Source organism: Piliocolobus tephrosceles, chromosome 7, assembly GCF_002776525.5.
Source record: "Piliocolobus tephrosceles isolate RC106 chromosome 7, ASM277652v3, whole genome shotgun sequence".
Taxonomy (NCBI): Eukaryota; Metazoa; Chordata; class Mammalia; order Primates; family Cercopithecidae; genus Piliocolobus; species Piliocolobus tephrosceles.
In genome coordinates this window covers 102,598,748-102,623,781 of record NC_045440.1, presented here as the reverse complement: position 1 = coordinate 102,623,781, position 25,034 = coordinate 102,598,748, and the positions used below count along the sequence as shown (strand labels likewise).

At 42.3% G+C, this 25,034-nt stretch overlaps 1 protein-coding gene across 1 annotated transcript in view; it reads left to right on the top strand.

The window, feature by feature from the left end:
* LOC113224951 (sperm-associated antigen 1) overlaps nt 1-25,034 on the top strand; it is a 78,174-nt gene that overhangs the window by 27,332 nt on the left and 25,808 nt on the right. Inside the window, exons 8-11 of the mRNA XM_026454956.1 lie at nt 2,376-2,482; nt 5,108-5,267; nt 23,067-23,423; nt 23,814-23,913. Of these exons, the coding sequence (XP_026310741.1) occupies nt 2,376-2,482; nt 5,108-5,267; nt 23,067-23,423; nt 23,814-23,913 (724 nt within the window). The remainder of the gene's footprint in view (nt 1-2,375; nt 2,483-5,107; nt 5,268-23,066; nt 23,424-23,813; nt 23,914-25,034) is intronic.

Here is a 25,034-nt window from a genome sequence, read left to right as displayed (position 1 = left end):
TTTACGTGTATTAACTCTGTTAATTTTAACAAGTCTCGGCCGGGTGCAGTGGCTCATGTCTGTAATCCCAGCACTTTGGGAGGCTGAGATGTGCAGATCACCTGAGGTTAGGCATTCGAGACCAGCCTGGCCAAGATGGCAAAACTCCATCTCTACTAAAAATTAAAAAAAAAAAAAAGGAGGGGTGTAATGGCTCATGCTTGTAATCACAGCACTTTGGGAGGCTGAGGTGGGTGGATCATTTGAGGCCAGGAGTACGAGACCAGCCTGGCCAATGTGGCGAAACCCCATCTCTACTAAAAACACAAAAAATTAGCTGGGCATGGTGGTAGGCACCTGTAATCCCAGCAACTTGGAAGGCTGAGGCAGGAGAATCACTGGAACCCAGGAGGCGGAGGTTGCAGTGAGCCGAGATCACGCCACTGCACTCCAGCCTGGGCGACAGAATGAGAATACATCTCAAAAAAACCCATAATACATTTAAAAAAAAATTAGCTAGATATGGTGGTGGGCACCTGTAGTCCCAGCTTCTTGGGAGGCCGAGGCAGGAGAATTGCTTGAACCTGGGAGGCAGAAGTTGTAGTGAGCCGAGATCATGTCACTGCACTTCAGCCTAGGCGACAGAGCAAGACTCTGTTTCAAAAATAAATAAATAAATAAATAAATAAATAAAGAAGATGTTAGCATTAGGTAAAGCTGAGTTAAGGGACACAGGAACTCTCTGTACTATCTCTGCAACTTTTCTGTAAATATCCAATTATTCCAAGATAAAAAGTTTTAAAAAAGGACAATCATTATGTCATGAATATTTCTTCATGGAAATTCTCTTCAGGAATCTGCATAGCAATAGCAATAGCTAAATTATATTTAAAGTGCAGTGCTACAACTTTAATTAAATTTATAACAAAATGATTTATCATTTAGATGTTCATAGCTCATTCTAAGACTAAAGTTCAAATTGGTCAAATTTATAATTATGTTTTAAAATAGCATATTAAAATATGTCAGATAAAATTTCACACCTTTCGGCCAGGTGCAGTGGCTCATGCCTGTAATCCCAGCACTTTGGGAGTCCGGGGCAGGTAGATCATGAGGTCAGGAGAGTGAGACCATCCTGGCTAACATGGTGAAACCCTGTCTCTACTAAAAATACCAAAAAAAATTAGCTGGATATGGTGGCATGAGCCTGTAGTCCCAGCTACTTGGGAGGCTGAGGCAGGAGAATCGCTTGAACCTGGGAGGCGGAGGCAGTGAGCTGAGATTGTGCCACTGCACTCCAGCATGGGCAACAGAGCAAGACACTGACTCAAAAAAAAAAAAAAAAAAAAAAAATTCCCACTTTTCAGAATTACCAAACTTGATTCTTTTTCAAGGTAATGACATATTACACAAAGTTCTCCTTATATAAGAGTTAATGATGAGTCTAGAGAGGCATTCATTGTCAGTATTAAATAATTATCAAATTATACATTGAAACATACCAAAAAAATCAAATACAAATTATCAAAGTGTTTAATTTCTGGACCTAACTGACTTAATCATCAGGATTCTCTCAGTTCCCTGTGCTAAGTAACTCCTTCTAATCATTTTAGGGATTGCTATACAGATGTCACTAATGAGCCATATTCTGAGCTAGATGCTGGTCAGTAACATACTTTTTTTTTTTTGGAGACAGAGTCTTGCTCCGTCACCCAGGCTGGAGTGTAGTGGCACAATCTTGCTTCACTGCAACCTCCACCTCCCAGGCTCAAACAATTCTCCTGCCTCAGTCTCCCAAGTAGCTGCGATTATAGATGTGTGCCACCATGCCCAGCTAAAAGTTTTTTGTGTTTTTAGTAGAGATGGGATTTTGCAGTGTTGGCCAGGTTGGTCTTGAACTCCTGGCCTCAAGTGATCCGCCCACCTCAGGCTCCCAAATTGTTGGGATTACAGGCGTGAGCCACTGTGCCTAGCCAATATACTAAATTTTGATAAGGGATTTTATGTTTTCAAAAAGTGGCAAAATAATACTCGCCATAATTATAAGAAGGAAAGGATTATTATCAGTGAAAATCATTCCGATATTGCAATACAATGTGTTGCCTGTGAAGGGTTGCGGTATGAAATCTCTTAGTCCTTGGAAACACTGGCAGGGCCTGGGGCTGCCAGAGGGCCAGAGGGTTGTTATAGAGGGGACAGTTGCCTGATGCAGCCTCTCTTATGTACCTCAGTGTCATCTCCTATGTGTGTATCAACATGAAAATAGGTGTAGTTGAGCTTTGGGTAATTACATCATGAAGTATTCTGTGCTGCTCATATTCTTCCACTTGCAAAATATGTTGCAACCATAATGCCAAATATTAAAAAGCATATCTTTTATTTTGGTAAATTTTCAGCTCTTCTGCGTCGTGCTACTACATATAAACATCAAAACAAGCTCCAGGAAGCTATAGAAGATTTGAGTAAAGTACTGGATGTTGAGCCTGATAATGAGTTGGCCAAGGTAAGTGCAGAAAGTGATTTCTCACCTAATTCTGTAGTTGGCTGTTTCTGTATTTATTTTAAAGTGGTATCAATCTTGCCAAACAAATTATGTTGAAGATTAGGTCACAGCTTTAAAAGGTAGGTATATTCCAGACACCCCAAAACGTTAACATCTATTTGAAGTGGAAGAAAGCAGAATCTTAAATTTTTTTTCAAAACTATAAACCTTCCTCTGAAAGACAAATATCATTTTTTCTTTTTCCTATAGTGTCGTAGGCAGTGTTTTTGTCTGAGCCATGTGGAGTGGTATAGAAGGTACCTTCCTAGGTAGGATTAGAGGTGAACTCCGTGGCCATTGAAGAGCGTTTCGCTCTGTAACTAGCATGGTAAGCACAGCATCATCGATAGCATATGCTACCTGACTGAGCAGACTGACTCAGTTATACATCTAGGGGATCTGTATTCAGGCCTAAAGAGTAGAGGTTAAGTGTCAAGAACGGATTTTCCCTTGCTTACAAATGAACAAGGTGGCCTACCAGAGGATACAAGATATCCTGGGTCAAACATCAAAGACTTTGTTACTCCAAGCAGATGAGCTTCACGTTCATGTCAGTTCCCCTTGCTCCCAAGTCCCACAGGGATGACACAGAGTGGCCCAGATGGATATTGCACTCAGTGGATTTATGTGGTGGCTGACAAATCAAAAATTTAGGAAACCAGCCAGGTGCAGTGACTCATGCCTGTAATCCCAGCACTTGGGGAGGCTGAGGCAGGCAGATCACCTGAGGTCAGGAGTTTGAGACCAGCCTGGCCAACACTGCACTCCAACAGCAGCGACAGAGTAAGACTCCATCTCAAACAAACAAAACTCTAGGAAACTCCCTTCTTTTATGATGGGGTGTAAGCAAACCTGCCCAATCTCTGCTCCATATGGAAGCATCACCTTTATTACACTGGAGAGCCAACACACCTGCCCTCTCCGCTGCAGATGAATACTATTTCAGTTTGCCAAGGTTGTTCTCAGTACAAACATCCTTAGAGATATCCAGAAAGAAGGTGGTTTAGTGCCTCTGCTGGCAGTATAGTCAGAAATAAGAGAAACCCATGGAGAAATTGTTACTAAGTTTCCACATATACCTATTGGGTTACCTATCCCACGGTCTCTGAGTGGCAGCTAATGTTGCTAGAATATCAGCAGCTTTTGTCAAGTCAACATTTTAGGTTTAGGTTTAGGGCCTGGCTTAGTATTTCCTTTTTGTAATGGTTATGTTTATTTATTTATTTTTGAGACAAGGCCTTTCTCTGATGCCTCAACTGTAATGTGGTGGGAGCATGGCTTACTGCAGCCTCCACCTTCTAGGCTCAAGCAATCCTGCCATCTCAGTTTCCTGTGTAACTGAGACCACAGGTGCACACCACCTCCCAAAGTGCTAGGATTACAGGCATGAGCCGTTGTGCCTGGTTTCAAATGAATTTTTATCTTAACAATATGCAAAGATTAATTCAAAATGGATCATATACTTTTTGATGTAAGATATAAAACATAAAACTTCTAAAAGAAAACATAAGAGAAAATCTTTATGACCTTAGACAAATATTTCTTATGTAAGACATGAAAAGTACAATCCGTAAAAGAAAAGGTTGATATATTGGACTTCATCAAAATTTAGAACATCTACTTTTTTGAAAACACAAAAGAATGAAAGACAAGCCACAGCTGGGCATGGTGGCTCACACCTGTAATCCAAGCACTTTAGGAGGCTGAGGCAGGAGGATCACTTGATCTCAGGAGTTTAAGACCAGCCTGGGCAACACAGCTGAACTTCATCTCCACAAAAAATTTAAAAAGCCAGACATGGTGGTGTGAGCCTGTAGTCCCAGCTACTCAGGAGGTGGGGGTGGAAGGATAATTTGAGCCAGGGAGGTCAAAGCTGCAGTGAGCTGTGATTGCACCACTGTACTCCAGCCGGGGCAGCAGAGGGAAACCCTGTCTCAAAAACAACAACAAACAAAACAAAAAACAAAAACAAGCCACAGACCACAAATTGGGAGAAAATACTTGAAAACTGTGTATACAACAAAGGATGGTGTATCTATTTTTTATTAGAGTCAGCATAAAATATTTCAGAATTTTCAGCATTATTGTAAAACAGTAATGTGGGCTGGGTGTGGTAGCTCACACGTGTAATCCCAGAACTTCAGGAGGCTGAGGTGAGAGGATTGCTTGATCCCACAGGTTTGAGACTAGACTGGGCAACCTAGTGAGACCTCATCTCTATATTTTAAATAAACAAACAGCATATGTAGCATGATTTCATTTGTGTAAAACTATACATCTCTGGGTATATATGCATAGAAACATCTAGAAGATTATCAAAATGTTAATAGTAGTATCTGAGTGGCAAGATTTTAGGTGACTTTTTTCTTTATTTTTTATACTTGTTACACTGGGTTTTTTGTTTGTTTGTTTTGTTTTTGTTTTTTTACAGTGGACATGTATGATTACAATCAGACAAAGGCCACCCCAAAAAAGCCGTGTCTTAGTTGTATTCATTTTTCAACATCTTTATGTTTTTACCTGAAAGAATGGTTATATTTATTATTAAAGGAAAATATTTTGTTTAATATGGTAATTATGTTGCAGAAAACCTTGTCAGAGGTTGAAAGAGATCTGAAAAATTCTGAAGCTGTATCTAAGACTCAAACCAAAGGGAAAAGGATGGTTATTCAGGAAATAGAAAACTCTGAAGATGAAGAAGGAAAAGACAGCGGAAGAAAACATGAAGATGGCGGTGGAGATAACAGTAAAATATCTTTTATATTTAGGTTATGTAAAAATCTGCCTTTCTATATGATGAGCTGGCTCAATTTTTCTATTTGTACAGAAATTCGTAATCTACCAAAGTTTTTCTAGCTTTGCCTTGTAAATTCACAAGCCGGCTTCGCTCATCTTTTTCTTAATACAGCTTGACAGAATCTCTCAAACCCATTTTCCTTCTTAACCTGTCACCTTTTTCTAGTGCTCAGTTTAATTCCTGGTCACCACCTTTAAATGTAAATGACTGTGTTCATATGACACAAACCATTTGCAAGTTAACTTAAATATCTCTCTTTGATAATTGTTTTGTATGTATCTTCTTGACTGCAAACAGATGTGTTGGTTTCAAAACAAGTATGGGTAGCCCCATTTATATGCCAAAAATGAATACATTACTAGAAAATTGCTATGTGTGTTTCTCAAAAATATTTTAAATATGCAAAAGAAATAAGTATAATTTAACACTTGATACAATATTTTAAGAGAATCTAGACTAGATAAAGCGTTATCTTCATAATATAAAACATCAAAAGTTATGTCAACTTTGAGGGGAAAGATTTGCCTCCTCACTTGACAAGGGACATAAAAACTTTTCTCTCCATCAGCTGGGCGTGATGGTTCACACCTGTAATCCCAGCATTTTGGGAGGCCAAGGCGGGTGCATCATGACGTCAGAGGTTCAAGACCAGCCTGGCCAACATGGTGAAACCCTGCCTCTACTCAAAATACAAAAATTATCTGGGTGTGGTGGCACGCACCTGTAATCCCAGCTACTCGGAAGGCTGAGGCAGGAGAGTGGCTTAAACCAGGGAGGTGGAGGTTGTGGTGAGCCAAGATGGTGCCACTGTACTCCAGCCTGAGCAATAGAGTGAGACTCCATCTCAAAAAAAAACAAAAAACAAAAAACTTTTCCCTCTTTCTTGAGAACACCTGAGCAACCGGCAGTGGCAGGGCAGTGGAGAGGGGAGATATTATCAATTTTGAAAATCATTCACAAGTAAAAATCAACTTGTAAGTAATTTGACAGAATATTCTAATTTTGAGAGAGATACAAAATGTTCAGTCCATTTTAAAAATAAAGAACAAGTTTTAATTTTTTTACATGACAAAAAATAATGTAATGTATACACTTCAGATTAAAATACAATCAGTTAAGATAGGATAAAGACAAAGGAACAGAAAGGGAGGGAGGGAGAAAGAGGAAGACAATCAGAGAGGTGAGAAGGAAGAGAGAACATAAAAAGGATTCAAAAGGGAGAAATTAAGATAACCAGTTTTTCAAGGATTCAGGCTTGCCTTTTAGCTAGATTGTAAATATGATCTGGCAGCAAATCTTCTTAGGGTTTATATTTAGCTTTGCATAATTAACCATATGTCTTACAGTTAAAGAAAATAATTTTAAATCTTATCTGAAGCGAGATGAAGTATAAGCTATATTAATTCCTATTATTTTAAAATTATTAAAAAATTTTAGATATAGTAAAAATGGACCTTTTGAATATACAGTTCTAATACATGTATGGTTTCATGTAACCATCACCATAGTCAGGATACAGAACAATTCTACCACCCTAAAAGGCCTTCTTGCTGTCCTTTCAGTGAAACCCTTCCCTCACCCCAGCTATTCTCTGTTCCTATAGCTTTACCTTTTCTAGAATGTCATATAAATGGAACTGGAAAGTATGTCACGTTTTGAGTCTAGCTTCCTTCACTTAGCATGTCACTGAGATTCATTCATGTAGCTGCATGTACCACTGGCTCATTCCTTTTTATTGCTGAGTAGCATTCCATTAATAGTTGTACCAAAGTTTATACATTCGTTTATTCAAGGACATTTGGGTTATTTCCAGCATTCAGTAATTATGAGGAAAAACCGCTATAAACACTCATGTGCAGGTTTTTGTGTAAACATATGTTTTCATTTCCCCTGAGTAAATACCTAAGAGTGGGACTGCTGGTCCATACGGCAAGTATATGTTTAACTTTATTGGAAATTGCCTGACTGTTTTCCAGAGTGGCTATACCATTTTGCATTGCCATTAATAACATATGAGAGTTCTAGATGCTTCTCATCCTTGCCATCATTTGGTATTGGCATTTTTTCCCCTTTTTACCCATTCTATTAGGTGTATAGTGGTTTCTCATCAGTTTTAATTTGCATTTTCCTGATGAGAATCTTTGTATGTGTTCACTTACCATCTCTATATTGCTTTTAGTGAAGTGTCTCTTGAAATTATTCCACCACTTTTCAAAAATTGGGTTGTTGTTTTCCTACTGTTAAGTCCCGAGAATTCTTTTTATAATCTTGATGAAAGGTCTTTCTTATGTATGAGATTTGAAAAATTTTTTTGTCTGTAGCTTTTTTCATTCTTTTAACAGTCTTTTACAGAGCAAAGGTTTTTCATTTTGTAGAAGTACAATTTATCCAATTTTTAAAATTGACTGTGCTTTTGATGTTATATCTATGAACACTTTGCCTAAATCAAAGTCATGAAGATTTTCTTAGAAGTTTTTCTTTTTCAGAGATAGGGTCTTGCTCTGTTGTTCAGGCTGGAGTGCAGAGGTGTGATCACAGCTCACTGCAGCCTCAACCGCCAGGGCTCAAGTGATTCTGCCTCAGGCTCTCAAGCAGCTAGGACTATAGCTGAGTGCCATCATATCTGGCTAGTTTTTAAAAATTATTTAGGCCAGGTGTAGTGGCTCACGCCTGCAATCCCAGCGCTCTGGGAGGCTGAGGGGGTGGGTCACCTGAAGTCAGGAGTTCAAGACTAGCCTGGCCAACATGGTGAAACCCCATCTCTACCAAAAATACAAAAATTAGCCAGGCATGCTAGCGTGTGCCTGTAGTCCTAGCTACTTGGGAGGCAGAGGCAGGAGAATCGTTTGAACCTGGGAGGTGGAGGTTGCAGTGAGCCAAGATTGCGCCACTGCACTCCAGCCTGGGTGATAGAGAGACTCTATCTCAAACAAAAACAAAAACAAAACAAAGCAAACAAATGAACAAAAATTATTTGTTGTAAAGACAAGGTCTTGCCATGTTGCCTAGGCTGGCCTCAACCTCCTGGGCTCAAGCGATCCTCCTACCTCAACCTCCCAAAGCACTGGGATTAGATAAGTAAGCCACTGTACCTGGTCTGTTTTCTGAAACCATTTCTTGAAAGCTATCTTTGCTCCTTTGAATTGCCTATGCACCTTTGTAAACGATTACATTTGTATAACCAGTTAGTAGAATCCAATTCTGGACTCCATTCTGTTCCATTGACCTATGTGTCTATCACTTCGTCAATACCACACTGTCTTGATTAACACAGATTTGCAGTTAAGTCTAAAATCAGGTTGTGTGATTTTTTTTTCAGCTTTATTTTTCTTTTTCAGAATTGTTTGGCTGTTCTAGTTCCTTTGCCTTCACACATAGTTTTCATTTTAATTTTTCTGAGACAGGGTTTCACTCTGCTGCTCAGGCTGGAATGTAGTGATGAGATCACGGCTCACTGTAGCCTTGACCTCCTGGGCTCAGGCAATCCTCCTGCCTCAGTCTCCTGACTGAGACTGCATGTGTGTGCCAGCACACCTGGCTAATTTTTAAAATTATTTGTAGAGATGAAGTCTCCCTATGTTGCCCAGACTGTTCTCAAACTCCTGGGCTCAAGCCATCCTCCCGCCTTAGACCCCCCAAATTGCTGGGATTATAGGTGTAAACCATCGTGCATGGCCACACATAGTTTTAAAATCAGTTTTTTTCTGTTATATTTTCCTTTTTTTTCCCTAGGCTATAGATTCTGAATATTTTACTTTTTATGGTCTGCATTCCTCCCATTTCTCTTAATATTCAATTATATTTATTTATCACATGAAATTACTTAACAATGACTTATATTTGGTGACTATTTTACCACAAGTCTTTGTATGGGCCAGGCACTGTGGCTCACGCCTGTAATCCCAGCACTTTGGGAGGCCAAGGTGGGTGGATGGCTTGAGTGCAGGAGTTCAACATGGCAAAACCCTGTCTCTACAAAAAATACAAAAACTAGCTGGGCGTGTAGCACACTCCTGTAGTCCCAGCTACTCAGGAGGCTGAGGCAGAAGAATTGATTGAGCCCAGAAGGTAGAGGTTGCAGTGTCCTGAAATCACGCCACTGTAAAAAAAAAAAAAAAAAAAAAAGTCTTGTATTTTTAGTCATTGTAAAATACAAGGGATTTTCCTCTATATATCATTATATAATTATCTATGATAGAATATAATAATAGTATGGCAGATATAAAGGAGTAAAATTGGTTTTTCTCTATTTAAAAAAAGTCATCCAAAAAAATTAGCCAGGCATGGTGGTGCATGCTTGTAGTCCTAGCTACTTGGAGGCTGAGGCAAGAGGATTGCTTGAACCCGGGAGTTTGAGGCTGCAGTTAGCCATGATCATGCTACTGCACTTCCATATGGGTAACAGCAAGACTCCCATTCTCAGGGGGAAAAAGTCATGCTGGGTATTTGATTGAAATGGAACTGAATTTATAGATCACTTTGGAGGAGAAATGACATTGTGACTACATTGCATTTTCTAATCTATGAACATGGTATGTCTCTCCATTTATTTAGGTCCTCTTTGATTTCTTCCATTAGTGTTTTTTGTTTTGCAGCATACAGATACTTTACAAGCTTTGACAGATTTATACTTCAGTATTTTAGCTTTTTGAAGTTATTGTAAGTCATATTTTTAAAAATTTTATAAAATTGAAAATTCAGTTGTTCATTACTAGAATATAGAAATATAATTGATTATTTTCTATGTTGATCTAGCACAATCTGGCTAATTCACTTATAAGTTCTAGGATCCTTTTGTAGATTCTTTGGAATTTTCTTCATAGACAATTATGTTGTTTGCAAATAAGGTGAGTTTTATTTTTTCATTTCTTCTCTCTCTTGCTCTCTCTCTTGCTTTATTGCACTGAAGTGAACATATGTGTCTTGTTTTCAGTCTTAGAGGGCAAGCATTTAGTCTTACCAGTAAGTTTGATGATAAGTGTTGGGTTTTGATAGATGCCCTGTATCAACTTAATGAAGTGGCCTTCTGTTTCTAGATGGTTGGGAGTTTTTATCTTGAATTGATGTTGATTTTTTAAATGCTTTTTTTTTGCATCAGTTGCTTTGGTCATATAGTTTTCTTCTGTTGTCTGTTAATATACTGGATATGAGATATATTGAACTATAGTTTTTATTCCTTTTTTCTTTACTTTTTCATTTTAAAAACCTGGTTTTGGTGTCAGGACAATGCCAACCTCATAAGATGAGTTGGAATGTGCTTCCTCTACCTCTATTTGTGCAAGAGATTGCATAGAATTGATATATATGTTTTAAATGTTTGGTAGAATTTGCCAGTGAAGCCATGCAGGACTGAAGTTTGTTTTGTGAAATATTCTGAATTAAGAATTTTATTTCTAAATGGGTGCCGGTGGCATGATTTCAGCTCACTGCAACCTCCGCCTCCCAGGTTCAAGCAATTCTCCTACTGCAACCTCCCGAGTAGCTGGGATTACAGGCTCCCACCATCATGCCCGGCTAATTTTTTGTATTTTTAGTAGAGATGGAGTTTCACCGTGTTGGCCAGGCTGGTCTCGAACCCCTGATCTCAGGTGATCTACTTGCCTTGACCTCCCAAAGTGCTGGGATTACAGACGTGAGCCACTGCGCCCGGCCTCTTTGCCCATCTTTAGTTGGGTTATTTATCTTTTTATTGTTGAGTTGTAAGCATTTTTTTCAGGTATTTTTTCTTTTGTTGCTTTTACTTTTGATATCATATATAAGAATCCATTGTCAAATCCAAGGTTTAAATATTTACTCCTGTGTTTTCCTTTTCCTTCCTTCCTTCCTTCTTTCCTTCCTTCCTTCCTCCCTCCCTCCCTCCCTCCCTTCCTTCCTTCCTTTTTTTTAGAAAAGGTCTCTCTCTGTTGCCCAGACTGAAGTGCAGAGTGGCACAATCATAGCTCACTGCAGCCTCTAACTCCTGGGCTCAAGTGATCCTCCTACCTCAGCCTCCTGAGTAGCCTGGACTACAGACACATGGCACCATCCCTGCCTAATTTTTTCATTTTTATTTTTTGTAGAGACGGGGGTCTCATTATGTTGCTCAGGGTGGTCTTGAACCCCTGGGCTCAAGACATTCTCCCATCTCAGCCTCCCAAAGTGCTGGGATTACAGACATGAGCCCTGTGCCTGGCCAACTCCTGTGTTTGTCTAAGATTTTTATGATTGTAGCTCTTGTATTTAGGTTATTGAGTTATTGATCCATTTTAATTTTTATATACAGTATGAGGTAAATGGTATAGTATTACATATGTATGTGTGTGTATCCACATATATATGTTTTTGGGCATAGTTCCTGGCTTATACAACTCCAATAGCCCTTCTTACAGACTTTTGTCCTAATGCTGGCTATCTCAGGCTTCAGGAAACAATCTCTCCAGACCTCCTTTCACTTTCCCCAAGGCAGGACTCTAATCTTACCCTGCCTTTCTGATTGTGGGTCAGAAGACCCTCCCAGAGAGGGTCCTGCCACATACCCTGAGAGAAGGAATACTGACTTCAAACATTTTCCTTCCCAATAGCTGTACACAGGGAAGTTCCTGGAAGGTGCCTAGCCCTAGGCACCTCTTCCTCTGTAACCCTTGCAGTATCCTTTGTAATAAGCCAGTAAACATGTCTGGAGTTCAGTGAGCTGCTCCAGCAAATTAATTGAACTCAAAGAGCGGGGGTCATGGGAACCCTAGCTTGAAGCCTGTTAGTGAGAAGTTTTGGAGGCCCAGACTTGTAAGTGGTGTTTGATGTAGGAGGCGGCCTTGGGGACTGAGCCCTCATCCTGTGTAATCTGACACTGTCTCTAGGCATATAGCATCAGAACTGAATTGGAAGATGCCCAGCTAGTATCCGCTGCTTGGTGCATGGGGATAAACCCTCACACATTTGGTCACAGAAGTCTTCTATGTTGATGATTATTGTGGTGGTGTGAGAGTAGAGGAAAAACAGTTTCAGAGTTTTTCCAAAACAGCGTCCAACTTAGTTTTGTTTTCTGTTTTGTTTTTGTTTGTCTTTAGTATGTGGAAATCCAGTTGTCACATCACCATTTATTTAAAAAAGCAAACAAAAAACAAAACAAAACAAAACAAAAACTGTTCTTTTCCTATTGAATAGACTTGGCACCCTTGTCAAGAATCAACTGGCCATAGATGTATGGGTTTATTTATCAACTCTCAGTTCCTTTCCATTGGTCTCTGTGTCTTTCCTTATGCCAATACCACACTGTTTTGATTACTCTAGCTTTTAGTAAGTTTTGAAATCCAGAAGAGTGAGACTGGTGCAGTGGCTCATGCCTGTAATACTAGCAATTTGGGAGGCTGAGGCCAGAAGTTCAAGGCTATGTTGAGCCTGATACTGCACTCCAGCCTTGGTGTTTGTGCTGGTTAATACTGAGTGTTAACTTGATTGGATTGAAGTATACGAACTATTGATCCTGGGTGTGTCTGTGAGGGTATTGCCAAAAGAGATGAACATTTAAGTCAGTGGGCTGGGGAAGGCAGATCCACCCCAGTGGGCTGGGGAAAGCAGACCTGGTGGGCACAATCTACTCAGCTTCCAGTGAATATAAGCAGGCAGAAAAACATGAAAAGGATAGACTGGCCTAGCCTCCCAGCAGCCACATCTTTCTCCGATGCTGGGTGCTTCCTGCCCTCAAACATCAGACTCCAAGTTCTTCAATGTTGAGACTTGGACTGGTTCTCCTTGCTCCTCAATCTTGCAGACAGCCTACTGAGGGAGCTGGTGATCGTGTGAGTTAATACTGAATAAACTCGTATACACACACACACACACACACACACACACACACACACACACACACATACACATATGTATATATATCCTATTAGTTCTGTCCCTCTAGAGAACCCTGACTAGTATATATTTTAGTACCTGGAGTGGTTCTAGAGGAACAGAATATTAAGGTTGAAGTTCTTTCATTGGTTTTGGGGTTTCTAGAGTTGGCTGCTTAATATGATTAGACCCAAAAATGCTAAGGACTCTACTTATAATAATATGGAGAATACTGATAGTCCTTGGTGTGAACTGTTTAGAGAGTTGTGCAAAATAAATGCATTTGACACTCCTGATTCACCACTTATGAGAGGCAAGGAGTTTAGTCACTGTATACGTAATACCTTTGACCATATGTGGAGAACCAAGGAACATAATGAAGCTGGTTGGTTGCTTGCTCCTAAGTTCAGTGGAAAAAGTGGTGAAAGAAAGTGAACTCAGGGATTCTGTCTCCCAGCTTCAGAAACAGGTACTGAGCCTCAAATCTGCTAAGATTGCCCTGAGTGAGAGTCTTATCTCCTGTGGAGAAAGAGCTGAAATTGTGGAAAAACAGACACAAGGTCTCATCATGCGAGTGACTGACCTGCAACAAAAGGCGCATGCACAGCCTTGCCAGGTGTTTACTGTTAAAATAAGGGCATTGATTGGAAAAGAATGGGACCCTGCAACTTGGAATGGGGATGTATAGGAGGATCTCGATGAAACTGGGGACATTGAGTTTGTAAACTCTGATGAACCTTTCTATTGCCAGAAGGAACAGGTTCCCCATACCCAGTAGTGGCAACATCCCCTCCGCATTCATGCTGCCATCAGCCTTTCCACCTTTGTCTGAGGAGATAAACCCTGCACTGCCTGAGGCAACAGTGATGGCCTCCCCTGAGGCAGTTGCCAGGCTGACCTCTGGCCAGCCCCTAGAGGCGAGGTTGAGAGTGTGACCCATAAGGAGGTGCACTACACTCAAAAATAACTGTTTGAGTTCTCTAATTTATATAAACGGAAATCTGGAGAACAGGCCTGGGACTGGATATTAAGGGTGTGGGATAATGGTGGAAAGAACATAGAGTTGGATCAGGCTGAATTTATTGATTTGGACCCATGAAGTAGGGACTCTGCTTTTAATGTTGCAGCTTGGAGTGTTTTTTAAAAAAAAAAAAAAAGGTTATAATAGTTTATTTGCTTGGTTAGCTGCATTATGAATTAAAAGATGGCTCACTGTGAGCCAGCTAGAAATGCTTCATCTCCCTTGGTTTAATGTAGAGGAAGGGATCCAAAGGCTTAGGGAGATTGGGATGGTGGGGTGGATTAGTCATGTTAGACCTGTTCATCCCAGCTGGGAGGATCCAGAAGATATACCCTTGATTAATGCCTTGTAAAATAGATTTGTGAGGGGAACACCTGCATCTTTGAAGAGCCGTGTAATTGCTCTTCTCTGTATATCAGATCTAACAGTGGAAACTGCAGTCACTCAACAAAAAAATTTAAATACAGTGGGAATAATTGGATCCTAAGGTGGTGGAGGCCAAGTGGCAGCACTCAACCGTCAAAGGTAAGGTGGACGTAGCTACCATAATGGATAGTAGAGGCAAAAGCAGCAATCAGAATAGTCTGGCTCATGTAGCGCTCTGGCATTGGCTAATTCATCGTGGTGTTCCTAGAAGTGAAATTGATAGGAAGCCTACTGCATTCCTATTTAATTTACACAAGCAGAAAACTTCTAGGTCAAATGGACAAAAGACTAATTTGAATTGTAAAAACAGAGAATCATGGCTTCTCAATTAATTTCCAGACTTGAGCCAGTTTATAAACCCAGAACCCCTTGAATGAAGGGGAGGCTGGGTCCCCTTGAGGTAGGACCCCACTACAGTACCAATAATTTTTTTTTTTTTTTTTTTTGAGACAGAGTCTTGCTCTGTCACCCAGGCTGGAGTGCAGTGGCGCGATCTTGGCTCACTGCAAGCTCCGCCTCCCGGGTTCACGCCATTCTCCTGCCTCAGCCTCCCCAGTAGCTGGGACTACAGATGCCCATCACCACGCCTGGCTAATTTTTTGTATTTTTAGTAGAGATGGGGTTTCACCGTGTTAGCCAGGATGGTCTCGATCTCCTGATCTCGTGATCCGCCCGCCTCGGCCTCTCAAAGTGCTGGGATTACAGGCGTGAGCCACTGCGCCCGGCCCAGTACCAACAATTTATGCAGTGAATCTTTCTCCCATCCTTCCCCAAGGAGAACTCCAGCCTTTTACCAGGGGAACTGTGCACTGGGGAAAGGGAAATGTCATTTCAGGGACTACTGGACACTGCCTCTGAGCTGATATGGATTCCAGGAGACCCAAAACATCATTGTGGTCCTCCAGTTAAAGTAGGGGCTTATGGAGATCAGGTAATTAATGGAGTTTTAGCTCAGGACTTACAGTGGGTTCAGTGGGTCCCTGGACTCATCCTGTGGTCATTTCCCCAGTGCCAGAATGCATAATTGGCACAGACATACTTAGCAGCTGGCCCAACCCCCACATTAGCTCCCTGACTGGTAGGATGAAGGCAGTTATGGTAGGAAAGGCTAAATGGAAGCCACTAGAGCTGCCTCTACCTAGAAAAAATAGTAGCTCATAAATAATATTACATCCCTGGAGGGATTGCAGAGATTAGTGCCACCATCAAGAACTTGAAAGATGCAGGGATAAGGCTGGGCACGGTGGCTCATGCCTGTAATCCCAGAACTTTACAGGCTCATGCCTGTAATCCCAGAGGCGGGCAGATCACGAGGTCAAGAGATCGAGACCATCCTGGCCAACATGGTGAAACCCCGTCTCTACTAAAAATACAAAAAAAAATTAGCTGGACATGGCAGCGCACGCCTGTAGTCCCACCTACTCATGAGGCTGAGGCAGGAGAATTGCTTGAACCCGGGAGGCAGAGGTTGCAGTGAGCTGAGATCATGGCACTGCACTCCAGCCTGGTGACAAAGCGAGACTCTGTCACACAAAAAAAAGAAAGAAAGAAAAAAGAAAGATGCAGGGGTGGTGAGTCCCACCACATTCCCATTCAACTCTCTCATTTGGCCTGTGCAGAAGACAGATGGATCTTGGAGAATGACAGTGGATTATTGTAAGCTTAACCAAGTGGTGGCGACTCCAATTGCAGCTGCTGTACCAGATGTAGTTTCATTGCTTGAGCAAATTAACACATCTCCCGGTACCTGGTATGCAGCCATTGACTTGGCAAATGCCTTTTTCTCTATTCTTGTTCATAAGGTCCACCAGAAGCAATCTGCCTTCAGCTGGCAAGGCCAGCAATATACCTTTACTGTCCTACCTCAGGGGTATATCAACTCTCTGGCTTTGTGTCATAATCTTATTCAGAGAGGCCTTGATTGCTTTTTGCTTTGGCAGGATATCACACTGGTCCATTACATTGATGACATTATGCTGATTGGATCTAGTGAGCAAGAAGTAGCAAACACACTGGACTTATTGGTGAGACATTTGTGTGCAAGAGGATGGGAAATAAATCTGACTAAAATTCAGGGACCTTCTACCTCAGTAAAATTTCTAGGGGTCCAGTGGTTTGGGGCCTGTTGAGATATTCCTTCCAAGGTGAAGGGGCCTTTGGCCCCTCCTACAACCAAGAAAGAGACACAACGCCTAGTGGGCCTATTTGGATTTTGGAGGCAACACATTCCTCATTTGAGTATGTTACTCCAGCCCATTTATCAAGTGACCTGAAAGGCGGCCGATTTTGAGCAGGGTTGAGAACAGGAAAAGGCTCTGCCACAGGTCCAGGCTGCTGTGCAAGCTGCTCTGCCCCTTGGGCCATATGACCCAGCAGATCCAGCGGTGCTTGAGGTGTCAGTGGCAGATAGGGATGCTGTTTGGAGCCTTTGGCAGGCCCCCATAGATGAATCACAGTGGAGGCCTCTAGGATTTTGGAGCAAGGCCCTGCCATCTTCTGCAAGTAACTACTCTCCTCTTGAGAGACAGCTCTTGGCCTGTTACTGAGCTTTGGTGGAAACTGAACATTTGACTATGGGTCATCAAGTAACCATGTGACCTGAACTGCCTATCATGAACTGAGTGCTTTCTGACCCATCTAGCTACCAGGTGGGTTGTACATAGCAGCCTTCCATCATCAAATGGAAGTGGCCTGTATGTGATCAGGCTCAAGCAAGTTCTGAAGGCACAAATAAGTTACATGAGGAAGTGGCTCAAATGCCCATAGTCTCCACTCCTGCCACCCTGCCTTCTCTCCCCTAGCCTGCACTGATGGCCTCCTGGGGAGTTTCCTGTGATCAGTTGACAGAGGAAGAGAAGACTAGGGTCTGGTTCACAGATGGTTCTGCACAATATGCAGGCACCATCCAAAAGTGGGCAGCCGTGGCACTACAGCCCCTTTCTAGGACATCCCTGAAGGATGGCAGTGAAGGGAAATCTTCCCAGTGGGCAGAACTTCAAGCAGTGCACCTGGTTGTACACTTTGCGTGGAAGGAGAAATGGCCAGATGTGTGATTATATACTGATTCATGGGTTGTAGCCAATGGTTTGGCTGGATGGTCAGGGACTTGGAGGAAGCACCCAATGCTTTTGCCAGGACTACCCTCCATGGACTCATGGAATGCCTTCTCCACCATCATGGTATTCCACACAGCATTGCCTCTGACCAAGGCACTCACTTTATGCCTAAAGAAGTTTGGCAGTGGGCTCATGCTCATGGAATTTACTGGTCTTACCATGTTCTCCATCATCCTGAAGCAGCTGAATTGATAGAATGGTGGAATAGCCTTTTGAAGTTACAATTACAACATCAACTAGGTGACAATATTTTGCAGGGCTGGGGCAAAGTTCTCCAGAAGGCCATGTATGCTCTGAATCAGTGTCCAATATATGGTACTCTTCCTCCCATAGTCAGGATTCATGGGTCCAGGAATCAAGGGGTGGGAATTTCGGAAGTGGTACCACTCACCATCACCCCTAGTAATCCACTAGCAAAATTTTTGCCTCCTGTTCCTGTGACATTACGTTCTGCTGGCCTAGAGGTCTTAGTTCCAGAGGGAGGAATGCTGCCACCAGGAGACACAACAATGATCCCATTAAACTGGAAGTTAAGATTGCCACCTGGACACTTTGGGCTCCTCCTACCTTTAAGTCAACCAGCTAAGAATGGAGTCACAGTGTTGGCTGGGGTGATTGACCTGGACTCTCAAGATGAAATCAGTCTACTCCACAATGGAGGTAAGGAAGAGTATGCATGGAATGCAGGAGATCCATGAGGGCGTCTCTTAGTATTACTATGTCCTCTGATTAAGGTCAATGGGAAACTGCAACAACCCAATCCAGCCAGGACTACAAATGGCCCAGACCCTTCAGGAATGAAGGTTTGGGGCACTCCATCAGAAAAAAAACCACGACCTGCTGAGGTGCTTGCTGAAGGCAAAGGGAATACAGAATGGGTAGTAGAAGAAGGTAGTCATCAATACCACCTATGACCACGTGACCAGCTGCAGAAACGGGGACTGTAATTGTCATGAGTATTCTCTCCTTTTGTTAAAAACATGTTTGTGCAGGTATACATTTGTATTAAGAAGATGTCTTCATTTTATTTCCTTTTTCCTTTATCATGTGACATAAGATTGACTTCATATCAGCATTTAAGTATTATTCACTTTATGTTATAGTATTTGGGTTGGGGATTGGTGCATTTCTGGTTGTACAAAGGACAGTTGTATTATGTTAGGTATAATTATGACCTTACTATTGTCTTTATTTGAAGATTATGTATAATCTCGGGAAATGTATATGGGTTCAGGTTGACAAGGGGTGGTTGTTACGGTTAATACTGACTGTCAACTTGATTGAATTGAAGGATACAAAGTATTGATCCTGGGTATGTCTGTGAGGGTGTTGCCAAAAGAGATTAATATTTAAGTCAATAGGCTGGGTAAGGCAGATCCACCCTTAATCTGGTGGGCACAATCTAATCAGCTGCCAGCGAATATAAAGCAGGCAGAAAAACATGAAAAGGAGAGACTGGCCTCCCAGCCTACATCTTTCTTCCGTGCTGGGTGCTTCCTGCCCTCGAACATCACATCACACTCCGAGTTCTTCTGTTTCAAGACTTGGTCTGGCTCTCCACGCTCCCCAAGCTTGCAGACAGCCTACTGTGGGACCTTGTGATTGTGTAAGTTAATACTGAATAAACTCCTCTTTACATATATATATCCTATTAATTCTGTCCCTCTAGAGAGAACCCTGACTAATATATCATTAAAGTGAGACCCTGTCTAAAAAAAAAAGAGAGAAAAGAGAGTCCTTTGATTTTGCTTTATTTTTTCAGGATCTTTTTGGCTATTCTGAATTCCTTTCAATTTTGTATGAATTTAAGAACTGTCTTTTCCATTTCTGCAAAAAGTTTTGATAGGATTGTGTTGCATCTGTAGATTGCCTTGAGTAGTATTGACATTTTAACCTTAATAACAATAAGTCTTCCTATCCATGATTACAGGATATATTTCCATTTATTCAAGTCTTTTTAAAAATTTCTTAAAGTAATACTTTTATCTCCTTGGTTAAATTTATTCCTAGATATTTTATTCTTTTGGATGCTATTATAAATATAATTGTTTCCTTGATTTCCTTTTTGCTCTGTTGATTGCTAGTGTATAGAAGCATTGATTTTGGCTTGTTGATCTTATACCCTACAACTTAGCTGAATTTGTTTATTGCTGTAGTTTTTTTTTTTTGGTGGGGGTGGTGAAGAGGGGTGGATTCTTTTTTTTAAAATATAAATAGGATCATATAATTATGAATAGAGATAGTTTTATTTTCTTTCCAATTTGGATGCCTTTTATTTCATTTTAGTGCCTAATTGATCAGTCTACAACTTTTAGTACAGTGTTGAATAGCTGTGGTGAAAATGGGCATCCTTGTCTTGTTGATGATATTTAGGGGAAAGCTTTCATTACTTTTATCTTTGAATGTGATGTTGGCTCTGGGTTTTTCATAAATATACCGTATTATGTTGAGGAATTTCACTTCTATTCCTAGTTTTCTGAGTTTTTTTTTTTTTTAATCATGAAAGCATGTTGGATTTTGTCATGCCTTTTCAGCATCAGTTGTGGGATCATGTATGCAATTCTTCACTTTTTCTGTTAATGAGGTGTGTTGGCATTGATTGATTTTCTAATGCTGAACTACCTTTGTATTCCTGGGATAAATCCCACTTGGCCATGGGGTATAATCCATTCAGTATGCTGTTGAATCTGTTTGCTAGTATTTTGCTGAGGATTTTTGGTCTATCAACTGCTCACACTACCCTACTTGAGGCTACACTGTTGGCCATTCATTCCTTTGATAGTTGTTATTGTTGACTTCTTTCTTCCCAAACTATTCTTGGTGTTTCTGAGGCAGTATGCGCTCCTGTTTTTTTTTCTTTCATTTCTAGGCATTTCTGTGCCTACACTGTAGATTTTTCCTCTGTTCATCCTTTACGTGTTAGTATATCTCAGGGATCCTTGTGAGCCTTTGAGTGATCCCATCCATATCCAAACTTTTATTTTTATTTTTTGTAGAGATGGAGTCTTGCTATGTTTCCCAGGTTTGCTTCAAACTAGTGGCCTCAAGCAGTCATCCTGCCTCAGCCTGCCAGAATGCTGGGATTACAGGAGTAAGCCACCTTGCCCAGTTCCACACCCACACTTTTTTTTTTTTTTTTTTTTTTTGAGATGGAGTTTTGCCTTGTCGCCCAGGGTGGAGTGCAATGGTGTAATCTTGGCTCACTGCAACCTCCACCTCTTGGGGTCCTAACGATTCTCCTGCCTCAGCCTCTTGAGTAGCTGGGATTACAGGCACCCGATACCATGCCCAGCTAATTTTTGTATTTTTAGTAGAAACAGGGTTTCACCATGTTGGCCAGGGTGGTCTCGAACTGCTGACCTCGTGATCCGCTTGCCTCAGCTTCCTAAAGTGCTGGGATTACAGGCATGAGCCACCGTGCCTGGCCCCAAACTTTTATATATTAGTAACTCCCAAGTCACTGTCTCTGGATAAGGCCACTTCTCTGATCTACATGTGGAGCCACCCCCTGAACAGCTCCACTGCATTGTCCCATGGGTATCCCAACACCCAACAGAACTCACAAGTCTTTCATGTTTGGGCCTCTCTTTACCTGTCCAGAGACTATTAGAGTTGTTCAGGGCCATTTCAGTCTTAAGGAAAGAATGCTTTGCATTCCGTTCAAATCTGGGTTATGGCTGGGCACAGTGGCTTATGCCTGCAATGCCAGCACTCTGGGAGGCCAAGGAGAGAGGACTGCTTGAGACCAGGACTTTGAGACCATCCTGTACAACACAGCAAGACCTCATCTGTATAAAAAATTTTAAAAATTAGCCAGACATCGTGGCTGGCTCTCGCCTGTCGTCTCTGGAAGCTAAGGGGAGGATTGCCTGCCACAGAGGTCAAGGCTGCAGTGAGCTATGATGGCCCCATTGCACTCCACCCTGGGCAGCAGAGCAAGACCCTGTGTCAAAATAAATACATAAAAATAATAAAAATAAAAACAAATCCGAGTTATGCTGGCTTCTAGCTCTGTGTACTAGAGCGCATTCCTTAGCTCCTTCCTTGTTTCTCTGTTGCCTCATTTGTAAAGTGGGAATGATAATACTTGGTATTAGGATTACTGTGACCCATATTAGTTCTAAATGAACTGCCGTGATAGTATTGGTCAGACCTGAGGGGATACTGTACAAAGGGGTGGAAAGTAATACCAAGCTGACCATTGTTTCTGCCGACCCTGACTTTTGTGCTTTCACCCAGTTTCTGGTGGAGAACCTGACTAACAGAAACCAGATGAAAACTGGAGCCTTACTCTAATAACCCTGCTGGGTTTAATCTGAAGATTTATCTTTATAGCAAAATATTTTTTATTGTTTTCATTAAGATCCCTTTGGCTGGTGATCCAAATTGAATGTTATTCTGCTGTATAGGAAACAGTATTTATTAATGTGTTTTTATACTTGATGCTTGTCTTAAGGTGATCACCCACTGATTTTCACTTAAATAATTGTGCTTTTCTATTCCCTCTGTCTGTATGCTTAAAATCTTGGCTTTACCATTCATGAAAGAGAATGGAAAATATATCCATTAAGAATCAGATAAGAATTAGTTAAAAGAGAAAGCTTGGAAATCTCTATATTTAAGTACGTTTTAACAGTGCTTTGAAATGATTAATTGCTTTGTTTTAAATATTGATGACACCATAAATTAAATATTTATACATCCTTTTCATATTTAAAAATAGATTCAACAAATATTAAAGCTATTAATACCCGAACTCCTAATCAAAATCAAAGAAATTTTTAGTTTGAATAAGGCAATGGGATGGAAAATTTACTGTTTTTAAGGCTCCCTTTAAGCTTAAAAACTAGGTGCCTAATTTGTGACTTTTTTGCTAAATTCACTTTTAAAATGACTTAAAAATCACTTACGCTTTATTTTTCTTTCAAATGTTTTTTCTCCTAATATTTTAAAATAAGGAAAGGTGCCTCCGTGTTAGGTACTATAATTGTATTCAAGTTTTTGCAACTCCATTCAAAAAAGTACGTATTTTGTAAGCTCTAACTGGACAGGCGGGCTTGACGAAGGGGATGGCTCTGAGGTGCCGGTTTTCAGCCACAGGCCCTTCAGCGCTTAAACAGTTACAGACAGGGTAGGTTTCTGGCCGGAGCACGGGAACCTAGTCCTCAGGAAGCCGCAGAGGCCCCGAGGGCGCGGACTGGGCGGACGGGCGGCAGAGGTCGTCCAGCACCAGCTCCGCCCGCAGGGGCGGTGCCCGACCCGGCTTCCCCAGAGCCCGCCCTCCGCGCCGGGCGCCCCCGTGGCCTCCGCGGCAGCTGTTCCCAGTGATGCAAACCCTCACTTCCCGCATCCACTTCCCCACAGAGCCCGCGGAGCCGGCGGGAGCCGCGCGTGCCGCCCAGCCGTGCGCCATGGGCAACATCCAGAAGAAGCTGACTGGCAAAGCCGAGGGTGGCAAGCGGCCGGCAAGGGGCGCGCCGCGGCGGGGCCAGACCCCGGCGGCGGGCGCGGACAAGCGGAGCCCGCGGCGGGCCTCTGCGGCGGCGGCGGCGGGCGGTGGCGCCACCGGGCATCCGGGCGGCGGGCTGGGCGCGGAGAACCCCGCCGCCCCGCTTAGCCCCGCCGGCCTGAAGAGCCAGGGCAACGAGCTGTTCCGAAGCGGGCAGTTCGCCGAGGCGGCCGGCAAGTATTCGGCGGCAATCGCGCTCCTGGAGCCGGCAGGTAGGTGCGCCGCGCCCCGCTGCTTCCCGGGTCCCTCGCGCTGCGATTCACCCGACCCCCTGGGGCCCCGTGGGAGAGGCGCTGCCGCCTCCTGAATGACAGGCGCCGGCATCGCTGCATTCCTCCCAGGTGACTAAGAGCGCCGTGCCACCTGACCTCAGTGAGCAGCACCTTGGAATGCGGGCATGTTCCCGGCCAGGCACATTTGCCTCCGTCCCCGCCGGGCTTTCCCTTGGTGGCTATTGCGGGTAGCAGCTCTGCGGAGTTCTGCATGATCAGTCTGTAGGACTGCAGTGCCACCCCACCGGAGACCTCGGCCGTCTTGTAATTCTGGTGAACTGTGATCTTGCTAATGGATTTTAACTGTATTTAATTAAATGTGATTTTTAGGAAGTGAAATTGCAGATGATCTAAGTATCTTATATTCAAATAGAGCAGCATGTTACCTAAAAGAAGGAAACTGCAGTGGCTGCATTCAAGATTGTAACAGGTAAACTGCACTTTTTCAGGTTTGTCAAGAGATTGTTATAATTTCATTGTGGTGAATGCAATATCCAAGATCCTGAATTTTCTGCCTAAGGATCTAATTTCTTAAGAGCTTTATGGTATGTTAGGTATGTTAATTGATTGACACATAAAAATCAGAAATTATCTCACGTATATGAAGAGAGTCATAGAAGACTGTGCAAACTTTTTTCATGTCCACTGCTACTGCCTAATTCGTGCTCTTTTCATATCACTCCTAGACTACTGGAGAAACCTGATAACTAATTCCAATCTATTGCGGCATCAGAATAACTCTCCTGAAACATTACTTTGTTCAGATTGTTTCCATCAGGCCTTTAATGGCTCAGTATTGGCTTCGAAATAACTGTAAACTTCTCTGTCACCACACTGCCTCCAAGCAAGTTTCTGCTTCCATTTGGTGTACTGGACCACTTGCTTACTCTCGCCCACCCTGTTCTCTGAGCCCTTGCCCAGGTTGCCCCTAATGGTGGTAATGCCCTTTGCATATCTTAGCTTCTGAAGTTCTTGCTCAGCTACCCCTTCTCTCTACCTTCTTGGGTGCCCCAGACTTCCTGGTCATCTGCAGGTCTGTAACACCTACACTGACACTTGGTCACACCTCTAAGTCCTGTTATCCACTGAAGGGGGTTTAAACACATTGAGGTTAGGAACCATGTCTTTTCTTTTTTTAATAGACAACTAATCACTGTACATATTTATGGGGTACTGAGTGATGCTTCAATATATACGATGTGGCCAGGTGCAGTGGCTCACGCTTGTAATCCCAGCATTTTGGGAGACCCAGGTGGGCAGATTGCTTCAGGTCAGTTTGAGACCGTCCTGGCCAACATGATGAAACCTGGTCTCTACTAAAAATACAAAAATTAGCTGGGTGTGGTGGCACACCCTTGTAGTCCCAGCTACTCGGGAGGCTGAAGCAGGAGAATCGCTTGAACCTGGGAGGCAGACATTGTTGCAGTGAGCTGAGATCCCACGACTGCACTCCAGCCTGGGCAACAGACAAGAGACTCTACTGTAAACTTTACGTATATATACACATACACATATTTATATATACGCATACATGTGTATGTATGTATGTTT